The 14,725-nt window shown below is 49.4% G+C and overlaps 1 protein-coding gene across 1 annotated transcript in view; it reads left to right on the top strand.

Annotated features, from left to right (window-relative positions):
* Positions 1-9,831, top strand: part of LOC100654631 (sodium/glucose cotransporter 1-like) — a 64,187-nt gene extending 54,356 nt beyond the window's left edge. The window contains exons 10-12 of the mRNA XM_010598809.3: positions 585-753; positions 4,361-4,576; positions 9,576-9,831. Coding sequence (XP_010597111.2) covers positions 585-753; positions 4,361-4,576; positions 9,576-9,815 — 625 coding nt within the window. The 3' untranslated portion in view covers positions 9,816-9,831. The remainder of the gene's footprint in view (positions 1-584; positions 754-4,360; positions 4,577-9,575) is intronic.
* Positions 9,832-14,725: the final 4,894 nt, after the last annotated feature.

The raw sequence follows: 14,725 nt of genomic DNA, 5'->3' as shown, positions 1-14,725 counted from the left end.
GCACTTATTGACACAGAACTAAGATTTGTTCACCTTTGACATTTTATCTAGTGTAGTTTTGTATGTGGATACACATTTAAAAAGTCATTTACTTAGAAAAATAATGAATATTTGGAGCCTCTGCCCACGCCCTTAAAAATGTGAGCAAAATTTAAATAACACCCTAAGTTTCTGAATTTAACTTGTTAAAATCTTTAAAGGCATGTGCCATGCTAATCTGTCTGAAAGAAAAAGAAAGCGTTACCTCTCAAGAAATTAATATCTGCCATGTATTTGTATATTTTAAACCTGACCACCCCAAACATACTCTTCAAATTTGGTGAAAATCTATTCATGATCCAGTAACAAGCAAATGGGCAAAAACTTAGTTTTATTTATTCATAAGTTAAAGGGGCTTTGTCTACAGCCCTGTAACACCCATTTGTATTCAGGGGTATGACCATCTCCTCTGTCCCCACAGTCATGAATGAGCACCTGAATTTAACCTAAGGAGTAATTGAGTTAATGGTTTATGGTTTGTAGACATTTTACTGGCAAAAAAAAAAAAAAATCAACTTTTCCTTAACTGTTGATTTAATTTACAGGTTTTTCATTATTTTATTACTTGCGGTTAGCATTGCATGGGTCCCTGTTGGGCTAACATCACAGAGTGGACAACTTTTTGAATATATGCAGGCAGTGACGATTTACCTGGCGCCACCCATTGCTGCTGTCTTCCTGCTTGCAATATTTTGCAAGAGAGTCAATGAACAGGTAGGTGTTGGCATGCTGCCACATGGCGCAAGGTGTGGGGTCATCTTTATGTTGTAGTTGTCTTTGCAGGAGTTGTCCTCAAATGATGTCTTGTGCTTTGAGAGTTCGATTGTTATATCATTTGCTTTCTGAGAGATGATTTCCTTCTGGGGAGATTTGCTCTGAGCTCCCTCGTGTGCATGGAGGGAAAGTAAAAGCTCTGATTTCTTCTACTCCCCTTGTAACGTAACCTGCTCTGGCTCTGCCATAAATGGTGCAGAGTGATGAAGGATTCCTCATCATGTATAACTGTGGGAAAGTATTCTCTCGCCTCTGTGCACAAATGTGTCTCACCCAGAGATTTCCCACTTGCAAAGGGGATGTAGTAGTGGGCTCCTTCTGCCTTCCCTATAGTGAGGCGGTAGTTATTTTGACCATCTCTTCCAGCCACACTTAGGACCAAAAAAAGATCAAAATTAAAGGGTCAATAAGACATTGAAAAAACGGTTTGCCAGGATATTTTCATTTATTTGAGTCATATCTTAATTTTGTTTCCCCCAATAACCCCTAGCAGTGGGCCTTGCACCAGTTCGTGAGGGTGGCATCTGAGGCAATCTGTGATCTGGGCCCTGCCTACCTCTGCAGCCTTCCCCTCTTCACACACAGCCCCCTCTGCCCCAGCCACTCCGGACAACTCGCTCTGCTGTTTGCCCAACTGTCCAGCGCCCTCTTCGGCTTCCCTGCCCGTGCATAGACTGTTCATTTTGCCTGAAGTACCTTTTTCCTTCTCCACCTGGCTGATTCATCCTCCCAGGCTCATCTCAGTTGTGAACTCCTCCAGATCAACCTGCCATTGCTCCCTGCTCTGCCCCACTCGCCAGGACTCCCCTTAGCACTGAGGTGCCAACTTGGGTGCCAAGCGGGGAAGGGCACAGCCGGAGGAGCAGCCAGTTGGGGGCTATCAGGGCCTGTCACCAAGGAAACAGAGATCTGGTCAGTGCTCTGCTGCTATTCTAGTCCAATATTGCCTGCATATTACATCTGCCATCTCCGACCTAGACAACTTCTCAAGCCCTCTGTCTACCCTCTGCTTAAGATGGCATGCCCATCTTATTCCATCCATGTTCTTGTAGACCTGCCCTTCTGCATGTCTCCTTCAGTGGAAGGGTTCATGTGGGTCATCGGCCTGCCTTTAGGTTTCAGTGCTTTCTCCAGGGTAATAGGCTCTAGTGGACCCACACACTGAGGCCATTCCTTCTTCCATCTCCCCTGACATCCCCTGACATCAGCTACAGCTCCCAGCTGAGGCCTGGCTCGTACCAGCATGTCTCAGAGGGGCATCAGGCAGCACCAGCCTTTCTTTGCATCCATCAGACCAAACAGGCATGCCTAGTACTGCTCCACATGTCTGAGAGACTTGGCAGGCTCTGTTTGGTCTGTCCAGCCCCATGCTGGGCACCAGACATAATGCCATCCTCATCTGAAAGGCTCACAGAAGCTCATGGTAACCACATCTTAGTTTCATGATGAGATTGACAGCCTTTCTTTCAGAGCAACCACTTTTAAAATTGTGTAAGATGTGTAACCTCAACATATTCAACTAATACTGAGTGCCTTCTATATGCCTGTTCTAGGCCCTGTGATATACGATAGACTCCTTTCCCTTCTGGGGTCTTATGGAGTCCAGCCACAGAGACAGGTGACATGCAATGAGCAAATAAAGAAAGATGTCTCTTAGTGACACAGTGCTGTTTAGGAGGGAAGAAAGGACAATGGAGTGTGGCAGGGCAGGTGCTGGTGGGGACAGGAACATTGGCCAAGTGGTAGGAGAAAAGCTCTTACAGAAGTGACCTTGAATCTGAAACCTGAATAGTCAGCCAGGAACACTAAGATCAGGGAAAGACCCAAACAGAGGGAGGGGCAGGTGTGAAGGCCAAGCCAGGTGCACAGTGGGCAGGTCTAAATTGCAGGAAGAAGGCCAGGTGGCTGGAGCCACCGGACCTGGGGGAAACTGGTGGAGCCAAGTGAGTTCGAGTGCGGGGTGGCATCCTCTTATATGTGCTTTGAAAGGTCACACTGGCTTCTCTGGGGAGAATGGGCTGCAGCAGGCAAGCAGGAGGACATCTGCGTGGGAGAGATGGCAGCCACAGAGAGAATAGGAAGGCGCTGGATTCCAGATACATTTTGGAGGTAAAGCCAGCAGAATTTGCTTGTGGGTTGGTGGTGCGGCATGATGAAAAGAAAGGAACCGAGGATGACTCCTGTGCACCCAAGCAGATGGGGCACCATTAAAGAGATGGGGAAGGCTAAGTTCTTTCTGGACACAGCAGGTTCAAGGCACCTATTCATGATCTAACTTAAAAGCATCTCCAGGTTTTGTTTATTTTTTAAGTTCTCTGATTGACCTAAGAGAGAGTACAAGTGTCTCTGGTCTTTGTTTAGCCTAAGAAAGTATCGTCTTTTCACTGTTGCTTGCACTCTGCATCTGCAAGGTATTCGAGACCATTATTGTGAAAAGTTAAACTTTAGAACTCAGATATCCAGGTGTAAAAATAATCAAAGCATAAAAAGAATGAAAGGTATAGAGTTTATTTGAGCAGTTAATCTGTATGCATCCAGGGAGACCTCTCTGTTTGGAAAGACAGGAAGGCTTGTCTTAGGCCAGGTAGAGTGAGTTTTCAAGGAGGGAAGGAGGAAATACAGAGCAGAAAATTAAGCATTGACTAATGGTGGCATAAGGAGTCGTGGTGGCACAATGGTTAAGCACTCAGCTGCTAATCAAAAGGTTGGCGATTTCAACCTACCCAATGGCTCCAAGGAGAAAGACTTGGTAATCTGTTCCCATAAAGATTATTTAAAAAAAAAAAAAACCTGTTGCCATCCAGTTGATTGCCACTCATAGTGACCCCTATAGGACAGAGCAGAACTTTCCCATAGGGTTTCCTAGGCTGTAGTCTTTATGGGAGCAGATTGCCACATCTTTTTCCAATGGACTGGCTGGTGGGTTCGAACTGCAGACCTTTCAGTTAACAGCCGAGTGCTTAATCATTGCGCCGCCAGGGATCCAGTTCTACTCTCATATGGGTCCCCGGGAGTCAAAATCGACGGCATCCAACAATAACGACAACCCTCCTAACATGATTGATTGAATCGTGCCCCCTTCCTGAGATCAGCTGAAACCAGGTACTAGGTGGTCTTTGTGGTCTGGCCAGCCCCCCATTCATTTACACAAATTCTCCGGTGTAGTCCGGATGTTTTAAAATAATAAAGGCACCCCAACTACTCAGGAAGTTCTAAAGTTTTAGAATTCTCTCTCAGGAAGCAAAAGTCATTACCTAAAGTTAAATTCTTTGCATAAGATAAACTCTCAGCTAGTTTATACTTAACAGATGTCTTTGTAACAAAGGGAAGCTGCATGACAACCTGGTCACTTTATCTCCACACTATTTTCCGTTGTCTGCTTTGAGTGCATTCCACAACCATCAGTGGCCTCGGTGAACTTTCCTGTGCACTCAGGGATCTGTCCATGTCTCTTGCCCTTAGTATCTCTAACACATGGAGTGAGGGGAACGTGCTCTCCTCCTCACAGATCTTCCTTGGTAACTCTCTCGGGCTCACTGTTTGGCAGGGTGCCTTCTGGGGGCTGGCTGGCGGACTCCTGATCGGTGTCTCTCGAATGGTGACTGAGTTTGTGTACGGCCCCCAGAGCTGCGAGAAGAGCAGCAGGTGCCCAGCCCTCATCTGCAGCGTGCACTTCCTCTACTTCACCATCATCCTCTTCGCGCTCAGTCTGCTCATCATCCTGGGGGTCTCCTTAGCCACAGACCCCATTCCCGACAAACACGTGAGTGCTGCTGCCTGGACTTCCTGGGGCCCACCCACTCTCCTGATGGATAGTGCCTCAGTTGGCTAGCATGGAAGCTCTTCTTCGTTCTGGCCTTCTCTTTGGAAGTCAGATAAGGGGTCAAGGGTGAGGGTGGGTCAGAAACAGACAATTAACATGGGAAGGACCCAGCCTTAAAAAAACAAGTCAAAATGAAAAGCTCTTCAACAGCACCCCAATTTGGTGTTCATTTGATTAAGAAGTTTGCCTTTTAAAATGCCAGTTTCCCTTGGAAGTGTTGACTTCACTAACCTCAGTATGAATCAGTGTACCCAGCTGCCACCCCCTCAAAGGGAATTCAGTCAAAGGGAAGGGGAGAAAGTCTTGCTGGGGGGATACCCTTAACCGGGTCTGTGCAAGGAGCTTACACAGCCATCTCCTCACAGGGCCCTCTCGTAGGAGGCCCTGCATCGTGCAGATGGTTAAGTGCTTGGCTACTTACTGAAAGACTGGGGAGGTTTGAGTCCACCCAGAGGTGCCTCGGAAGAAAGGCCTGGCAGTCTACTTCCAAAAAATTAGCAACTGAAAACCCTATGGAGCACAGTTCTACTCTGACACACATGGGGCTGCCATGAGTAGGAGCCAAGTGGGTGGCAACTGATTTGGTTGTTTTAGTTTTTTTTATTAGTCACTCCATTGCTGGATAATAAAAAGCCTGTGCTCTGAGAAGTTATGTGACTTGTCTGAGGCAGCATCCCAGTCAGTGGTAGAACTGGGCCCCAGCCTGGCACTGAGCTTGCACTCTCTACCATGTCAGCCTCTTTGTCAGGACAGGGACTTGGCCAAAAAGCATCAGGAGGAAGGGGCCGGGCATCCAGAAATCCAAAGGGTCTGCAGTGTAGAGAGGCACTCAGAAGGGGGGTGCTTTTCTTGCAACCTGACCTGAGACCCAGAAAAAGCTGGTGTTGCATTACCAGAGCAAAGCTGAGGTAGGAGGTCAGCTTGGAGGCTGTGTACCCCATTGTCTCCCACCACAGCTCTGGGTTTCCCTCTCATCACCCTTTCTGCTCAGGATTTTCCATTTGACTCGACTCCAGAATGTGCAGGCCCCTCCCCCTCCCGCCCACCCATCATGGAGCACTGCCAGGAGAGCTTCCTCCTCTGAAGTTTCTCCTGCTCAGGTCCTTCCTAGGCCATCAGCTTGTCTGTGCTCTTTTCTTTTGCTTTTCTTACTCTTAACCTTTTGTTTTTGCCCTCCTTCTTGTGTGCTTAGCCAAGTATTTTTGTGTGTGTGTGCTTTAAGTGAAAGTTTACAAATCAAGTCAGTCTCTCATACAAAAATTTATATACACCTTGCTATATACTCCTAATTGCCCTCCCCCTAATGAGACAGCACACTCTCTCTCCACTCTCTATTTCCGTATACATTCAGCCAGCTTCTGATCCCTTGTGCCCTCTCTCCCCTTCAGACAGGAGATGCCAACATACATAGTCTCATGTATCTGCTTGATCCAAGAAGCTCATTCTTCACCAGTATCATTTTCTATCCCATAGTCCAGTGCAGTCCCTATCTGAAGAGTTGGCTTTGGGAGTGGTTCCTATCTTGGGCTAACAGAAGGTCTGGGGACCATGACCTCTGGGGTCCTTCTAGTCTCAGTCAGACCATTAAGTCTGGTCTTTTTACGAGAATATGGGGTCTGCATCCCACTGCTCTCCTGCTCCCTCAGGAGTTCTCCGTTGTGTTCCCTGTCAGGACAGTCATTGGTTGTAGCCGGGCACCATCTAGTTCTTTTGGTCTCAGGTTGATGTAGTCTCTGATTTATGTGGCCCTTTCTGTCTCTTGGGCTCATAATTACGTTGTGTCTTTGGTGTTCTTCATTCTCCTTTGTTCCAGGTGGGTTGAGATCCATTGATGCTTCCTAGATGGCCACTTGCTAGCATTTAAGACTCCAGAAGCCACTGTCCAAAGTGAGTTGCAAAATGTTTTCTTAATAGATTATATTATGCCAGTTGACATAGATGTCCCCTGAAACCATGGTACCCAAACCCCGTCCCTGGTACCCTAGCCTTCGAAGTGTTCAGTTTATTCAGGAAACTTCTTTGCTTTTTGGTTTAGTTCAGTTGTGCTGACCTCTCCTGTATTATGTGTTGTGTTTCCCTTCGCCTAAAATAGTTCTTGTCTACTATCTAATTAGTGAACACCCCTCTCTCTCCCACTTTCCCTCCCCCCTCATAACCATCAAAGAATATTTTCTTCTCCATTTAAACTGTTTTTCCTGTTCTTATAATAGTGGTCTCATACAATATTTGTCCTTTTGCACCTGACTAATTTCATTCAGCATAATGCCTTCCAGATTCCTCCATGTTATGAAATGTTTCACGGATTCATCATTATTCTTTATCGAGGCATAGTATTCCCTTGTGTGAATATACCATAATTTATTTATCCATTCATCCATTGATGGGCACCTTGATTGCGTCCATCTTTTTGCTATTGTAAACAGTGCTGCAGTGAACGTGGGTGTGCATCTATCTGTTCATGTAAGGGTTCATATTTCTCTAGGATATATTCCAAGGAGTGCAATTGCTGGATTGTATGGTAGTTCTATTTCTAGCTTTTTAAGGAAGCACCAGATCAATTTCCAAAGTGTTTGTACCATTTCACATTCCCACCAGCAGTGTATAAGTGTTCTAGTCTCTCTACAATCTCTCCAGCATTTATTATTTTGTGTTTTTTGGATTAATGCCAGCCTTGTTGAAGTGAGATGGAACCTATTGTAGTTTTGATTTGCATTTCTCTCATGGCTAATGATTGTGAGCATTTACTCACATATCTGTTAGTGACCTGAATATCTTCTTCAGTGAAGTGCCTGTTCATATCCTTTGCCCATTTTTTAATTGGCTTATTTGTCTTTTTGTAGTTGAGTTTTTGCAGTATCATGTAGATTTTAGAGACAGGTGCTGATTGGTATTGTCAGAGCTAAAAACTTCTTCCCAGTCTGTAGGTAATCTTTTTACTCTTTTGGTGAAGTGTTTGGATGAGCATAGGTGTTTGATTTTTAGGAGCTCCCAGTTATCTGGTTTCTCTTCTGCATTGTTAGTAATGTTTTGAATACTGTTTATGCCATGTGTTAGGGCTCCTAGCGTCCCTATTTTTTCTTCCATGATCTTTATCATTTTAAATTTAGGTCTTTGATCCATTTTGAGTTAGTTTTTGTGCATGGTGTGAGGTATGGGTCTTGTTTCATTTTTTTGCAGATGGATATCCAGTTATGCCAGCACTATTTGTTAAACAGACTGTCTTTTCCCCATTTAACTGACTTTGGGCCTTTGTCAAATATCAGCTGCTCATATGTGGGTGGATTTATGCCTGGATTCTCAATTCTGTTCCATTGGTCTGTGTATCTGTTGTTGTACCAGTCCCAGGCTGTTTTGACTACTGTGGCAGTATAATAGGTTCTAAAATCAGGTAGTGTGAGGCCTCCCGCTTTGTTCTTCTTTTTCAGTAATGCTTTACTTATCCGGGGCCTCTTTCCCTTCCATATGAAGTTGGTGGTTTATATCTCCATCTCGTTAAAAAATGTCGTTGGAATTTGGATCATAATTGCATCCTATCTATAGATGGCTTTTGGTAGCATAGACATTTTTATAATGTTAAGTCTTCCTATCCATGAGCAAGTTATGCTTTTTTTGACTTATGCAGGTCTCTTCTGGTTTCTTGCGGTAGTGTCTTATAGTTTTCTTTGTACAGGTTTTTACACCTCCGGTAAGATTTATTCCGAAGTATTTTATCTTTTGGGGGATTACTGTAAATGGTATTGATTTGGTGATTTCCTCTTCGACATTCTCTTTGTTGGTGTAGAGGAATCCAACTGATTTTTGTATGTTTATCTTGTATTCTGATACTCTGCTGAGCTCTTCTATTAGTTTGTAGTTTTCTTAAGGATTCTTTAGGGTTTGTATAAGATCATGTCGTCTGCAATTAGAGATAGTTTTACTTCTTCCTTACCAATCTGTATGCCCTTTATTTCTTTATCTAGCCTAATTGCTCTGCCTAGGACCTCCAGCACTATGTTGAGTAAGAGTGGTGATAAAGGGCATTCTTGTCTGGTTCCAGATCTCAAGGGGAATGCTTTCAGGCTCTCTCCATTTAGGATGATGTTAGCCAAGTATTTTTTGAGCATTTAACACCAGCCTAGCCAAAGGAGGGAGGAGAGGAAGAGAAAAATGAATGTGTATGATCAGCTGCAACATGCCAGGCACTGGGTTGGGCCCACCACATGCCACGCTGTGCACGTCACTCCCAGGGAGACCAACCCCAATTCTCCTAGCACGCCCAGTGTCCTCTTCCACAGAGCAGGAGGTTGCTATTGGGAAGGCAAAATGAATACACATGGCATCTTGAGGGGGCAGGTAAAGGCTGTGCTGCATCTACCACCTGCACAGCAGTCCCAGTATGTCAGTCCAAGAAGCTTCTCCAACAGTTGGGGCTTAGGCTGGGTCTTAGAAGTAGGGCTGGTCCAATACATCCATTCCAGAATGCACCTGGTGGAAATGTCCACGTGGTTGTGCTTCTATTGGCTGGGTTTTTTACCTTCCAAAGTTTCCATATGTGTTTTCAGAAAAAGAAAAAAATGACAGAGCCAGTGCAGCTGAGCTCAGCCAGGCCAGGGTCAGCCCTATGCTGCTCATCCTCCCTCCTGAGCAGAAGTGGACTGGGGTGTGGGTGACCTCCTGTTCGGAACCAGAAGGAGCCCTGCACTCATTGCTGCCAACCACTTCCTACAGCCAAAGGAAATGGAGGCCTAGATGGCTTGTGTCGGCCTTTACAGAGGTCACACAGTCACTGGTGCCAGCCCACAAGGAAATCCAGGGTCTGGTCCCCCGTTCCCACCCACCCGAAGCCTTCCACAATCAGACCTTCATCCAGTCTATCTGGGACCCTGGCGTTAGCTGCTGCCATGGTGTCCTGTGGCCTGCATGGCAGGGCCTGCGTGGTGACACACCCGTTCTCCCCCAGCTCCACCGGCTCTGCTGGAGTTTACGCAACAGCCAAGAGGAAAGGGTGGATCTGGATGTGGAAAAGCAAGGGAAGAGAGTTCCCAAACCAAAGGCACAGCCAGGTGAGGAGGAGGATCCAGAGCCCTGGGTGGGAGGGGTTGCTTCCTGTCTGGTATATTCACAGGCCCAGAACCCAGAAACGGCCCTTCCAGGCAATACCCTGGCTTCCATTTCCCCAGCGCCTTCCGGGGGCGTTTAGGGCATATGAGTTTACAATGCTGACCACACTTTGTGGACACCCCCATGAAGCGGTCAGGGATAGGGGTTCATCAGCAGATGGACTGTGGTCTCTTGAGGGCAAGTGGGGAGAAGAGTAGGCTGGGGACTGCAGCCAGGGGGTGAGGAGGAGGAGCAGGAATCAGGGATATGTGGTGGCCTGGAGCATTTCCAAGGTGTGGCCCACAGAGGCGGCCAACGCTGAGTCCAAGGACAGATATCTTGGTGTGTCTCAGCCGGAGAACCTACAAGGGGGTGGTGCAGGCATCAACCTCCGCAAACACGTGCCAGAGGAGACATGAGTGAAGTGTCCATGGCCCAGCCAGTTCTTCACCAGAGGATTCCATTGTTGCGGAGAAACAGAGCCCAGAAAGGGAGAGGTAGCAGAAGAGGCTCTCTTTCAAGAGAAATGCAATCGCAGTGTTCCCACACCCGGGGGAATTATCCCCAACGGCAGTGCGTTCCCACACCCATGGGAATTCTCACCAACCATAGGGCGTTCCCACACCTGTGGGAATTCTCCCCAGAGGCAGCAGTTCCCACACCCTGGGGAATACTCTGCAGTAGCAGTGTGTTCCCACACCCCCAGGAATTCTCCCCAGTGGCAGTGCATTTCCACACACAAGGGAGCAGCTTTTTGATGGAGCACGGACTTTAAGCTGGTTGGCAAGGCCGAGGGCGGGCGCAGGCAACAGAGGGGTGGGAGGGTGCAGGTCCCCTGGAGTCAAAGAGCTGTTAGAACGGAGGTTCCAGAGGGACCGAGCTGAGAGGGAGCAGTGCGGCAGTCTCAGAGTGCTGCCAGGTCTAGGGAAGAACATAGGACGGAGACGCTGAGGTGGGCTAAGAGGGAGGGGGCCCAGGCCCTGAGAGTCGGGACACTGGAAATCACCAGTGACAGAAGCATGGTGGAGAATGTGGCTGGCTCCAGGGGCCAAAATCCCCAAAAAAAGAGGGGGAGAGGCCAGAGGAAGGAGAGGAGGGCTCAGTTGGTGCTAGAGCCTCCCACAGGCTTTCAGGGAAGGAGGCCACAAGTGAGGGCCTGCAGAGGGCAGTAGGGGGGTGGGGAAGAACAGCCCCACCTCAAGTGCTCCACAGGGAAGCCAGTACTAGGGGAGCTAGATTCCAGTCAGAGCAAGAAGGGAGAGAATGTCTGAGAAGAGACTGAGGCCCTGAGGCCACAGGAAGGGTTTCAGCAGATGGGGTCACAAAATAGTGTTGAGAGCCATAGGGTAGGTGACCTGAGCTGCTGTTGGGACTGACGCAAACAGGGATAAAGGGCCTAATGAGCTTAGACTGGAGGCAGAGGTGCTTGAGGCTGTGAGTCTGGGGAAGGAGCAGGGGGCTAGAAGAAAGGGATCTGGGTTGGGGGCTCCATGGACTCTGCTGGTGGTGAGGTGAGGCAGGAGGGGTGGTCCCCCCCGGACTCTCTTCTCCTCTGAGGAGGTAAACTGTCTAGTGGGGCACCCTCCCCGTTCTCCCTCCTTCCCAGCAGAGGGAAGAGGATAGGAGACAATGTTTATTGCCCACGTACCACGCACCACGCACCGTGCACTGTTGACAGTACTTCCAGTGTGTCACTCATTTAATCCTTCCCTTCCGGTAGGTGATATGTACAGTTACTACGCCCATCTTAGTGACTGGCCCAGTGCCCCATCGCTAACCAGTAAGCAGTATGGCGAGTGTCTGAGCACAGAATGTGTGCTGGCCCCTGGGCTCCCAGCACCCTCAGGCGACCTCAGCATCGTGGGGTGACCCTGGGCCTTTGGGCTGTGGTTTGACAGCCACTTGTCTTTCACATACTGGCACCAGCACCTGTCCCGGCCGCCTCTCTGGGCCTGGAAGCTGGGTGACAGTGTAGTAACAATGAAGCAAGGGTGTGGTTGCCCAGGGTTTCCCCAGCTCTGACAGCAGCTGGCTTCGGGACCCTCCACTGGAGAGACCCTCCCCTATTGCAGAGGCTCCCTGGTCCCTGGCCAATGGGTTCCATCATCCATGAGGCAGGAGACCAGAAGGATAGCTGGCCTGGAGGTTGTCCAGCTGTGAAAACAAATGTTGCTTCAGACACAGGACATGTGAGGGGGAGGGGTGCAGCCTGCACAGACTGCCCTCATGAAAGGAGCCACTCCAAGGAGCCAGCTTGGGAGGCCTCTGAGCGGTGGTTGTGACCCACAGTGCTGGAGCTGGCCATGGTGCTGCCCAAGCCGGGCCCATCGCCCGCCCTTCATGCTGGCAAGTCAACCTGGGCGCCAGCAGAACAGCAGAGCTCATGGGATCCCAGAGCAAAGCCAAGCTGCAAAGTGTGCCTGCCCGTTCACCAGTGCAGCCTAGAGTGTGAACTGAAACTTCCAACAAAGCGTCGGCGAGGCCCCAGGGGAGCGTGGGCCAAGCAGTAGGACTGACCTCTGCCTCAGGGAGACTTGACAGGTGGCCAGATAGCAGTGCTTTGCCAGGACTCAGGGCTTCTCCCCTCTGAGAGCTGTGACTGGGAAGGAAACTCAGAGCAGCAGCCACTGGCCCAGACCTGGAGAGCCGTGTCTGGATCATATGCTTGGAATGGGGAGCGCCAAGCCTTTGGCATGGTGCAGGCCCCCCACTGCTGCTGCTTGCCCAGTCTTGGGCCTTGGGCAGCCCGCACTGCCTCCCTGAGCCCTTGGCCCCTAGCACACGTCTCCGAGGGCAGTTTGCGGCATCCTAGGTCCAGAGGCTGGTGGAGGTGGGCCTAACTCCCTGTGAGGCTTCCCTCCATGCCCGGCCCTGTGCCCCTGACCTTCACCTCTCCCCTCTGTTCCAGATGTGCTGAAGCAGGGCCAGAGCTGCCTCTGGAAGGCCTGGTACCTGTTCTGTGGCCTGGAGCTGAAACAGGACCCCAGGCTGGCCCCCCAACAGCCTACCCCTGAGAGGACAGAGCAAGGTGACAAGCTGGAGACACCCCTCGGGAGAAAGCTTATCAAGGCCAGCGGGCTCCTATTGATGGCATTCCTGTTCCTTGGCCACATCCTCTACTTCTGAGGCAGCTCAGGCCAGCGCCCAGACCCCTCCAGTAGGGGGAAGTGCTTCCTACAGGAGACATGGAGTGGGCTGGGGGCCACACACATGACATGGCTGGGGTCCACACTCAGCACCGCCAGTCGCAGGGCACCATGCTGAAGGGACGGGAGTGACATCCGTTGTGGCCAACAGAGACTGTTCCTTCATGAAATGAGTCACTTTCTTTCCATGGTTTTGCTGCATAAACACTGACTTTCACTTCAAATTTAATTTTGGCTTTTTATCTCCAAATATATTCAGGGTTTTGCTTGTGTTTACCCCACTGTTGCCATCTCTTTCCTACATTCAGCCTCCGTGGGTTGGCTCCCGTGCCCTGTGTTCCACTGTGTGGTCCTGCCTGAAGAACTCCCGTGCTATGCAAGCACCTTCTGAGGGGCTCACTCTCCCACCCCAGGACTGTGCCCTCACTGGCTAAGGCCCAGGCCACCTGGGGCAGAGCTGCCCAAGTGCAGAAGCCATGGTGCCGCCTGGCCCGAGGGTGGCCAGAGCGGGGGCCAGGTAGTCCCTGGTCCTACAGAGCAGGCCAGGGTTTGCTGCTATGCAGCCTCCTCTCCCCTTGACAAGCTCTGCTGGGAGCTGGGCCCATAGGTCTAATTCCCTTTAATGACCAGGCCACTCCTGGTGACCCTGCGGGAGCTCCCTCTGCCCTGCACCTCTTCTTCCTCCTCCTGCTTTCCAGACCAAAGTAAATGATTTGCATCTTCAGGAAAAGTCTCGAGGCCGACCTGGCATCATGGAAATCGCACTTCCCTTTAGATGACCTTTCTGAGTGCCTACTCTGTGCTAGCCACCATATCAGTACCACGGAGATAGCCATGAACAGAGCACACGGGAGCTGCTCTCTAGAGAGATTCGGACAGTTAACAATCATGGCAATGACCAGCACTTAGTGTGGCCTGCTGCTTACCCTAACCAGGGCAAAGACTTTCCGTGCATTCTCTCGTCCAGACCAAAGAGCCACCCTTTGTGGAAGGTACCAGAAGGGCTTGCGTTTCACAGGGGAGGAGACTGAGGCTCAGCAAAGTCTCAGAGCACACAGGGAGAGGACACAGGCTGAGCTAGCCCCACCTGACACCGGCACCGCATGCATGTCCACTTGTGTGTGCGGCAGGGCTCTTGGTGGGGAGTCCCACTTAGCTTCATAGTTACGGAGGGCCTCCCCAAGGACAAGGAGGTAGTCAGCCATGTGGCACACAGTAGGCAGGAGCATGACTGAGGACACCGAGACAGGGCACATGCACAGGAAGCAGTGGGAGAGGAGACAGGGAGGCGGATGGGGAGGACAACCAGCCAGGCCTCCTAAGGCCCTGGGGATCAAGGCAGGGAAGTGATGGGTTTGCTGCTGCTGGGAAGATGACCCAGAGGCAGGACAGTCCTGGAATACTGTAGCCAAACTACTGGCAGAGAGGAAAGATAAAGGAATGGCATCCAGAGAAACAAGCAGTTAGCAGTAACAGGACTTGAGGAGTTATTCAACTTCTGGAGGGAGGGGTTAGGGTGGGCAGAGGGTATATCACCTCTGAAGACAGGCCACACAGAGAAAGGGCAGCCTGGGGAGAGGTGGGCTTCATTTTGGACATGTTGAGTTTTTAATTGCCTGAAGACTTATATTGCCATCTTGACAATATTAAGTCTCCTGATCCATGGACATGGGATATCTTTCCATTTGTTTAAATCTAATTTCTTTCACCGATGTTTGGAAGTTTTCACTGAGCAAGCCTTGCCTTTCTTTTGTAAAATTTGTTTCTAAGTATTTTATCTTTCAGTGGAATTGTTTTCTAAATTTCATTTCTGGACTGTTCATTGCTAGTGTTTAGAAATACAATTGAATTTTATATATTGTAC

This window comes from Loxodonta africana, chromosome 19 (assembly GCF_030014295.1).
Source record: "Loxodonta africana isolate mLoxAfr1 chromosome 19, mLoxAfr1.hap2, whole genome shotgun sequence".
In the NCBI taxonomy this organism is placed as follows: domain Eukaryota; kingdom Metazoa; phylum Chordata; class Mammalia; order Proboscidea; family Elephantidae; genus Loxodonta; species Loxodonta africana.
Note: the sequence above shows the minus strand (reverse complement) of the source record. Positions and strands in the feature narration are given on the sequence as shown.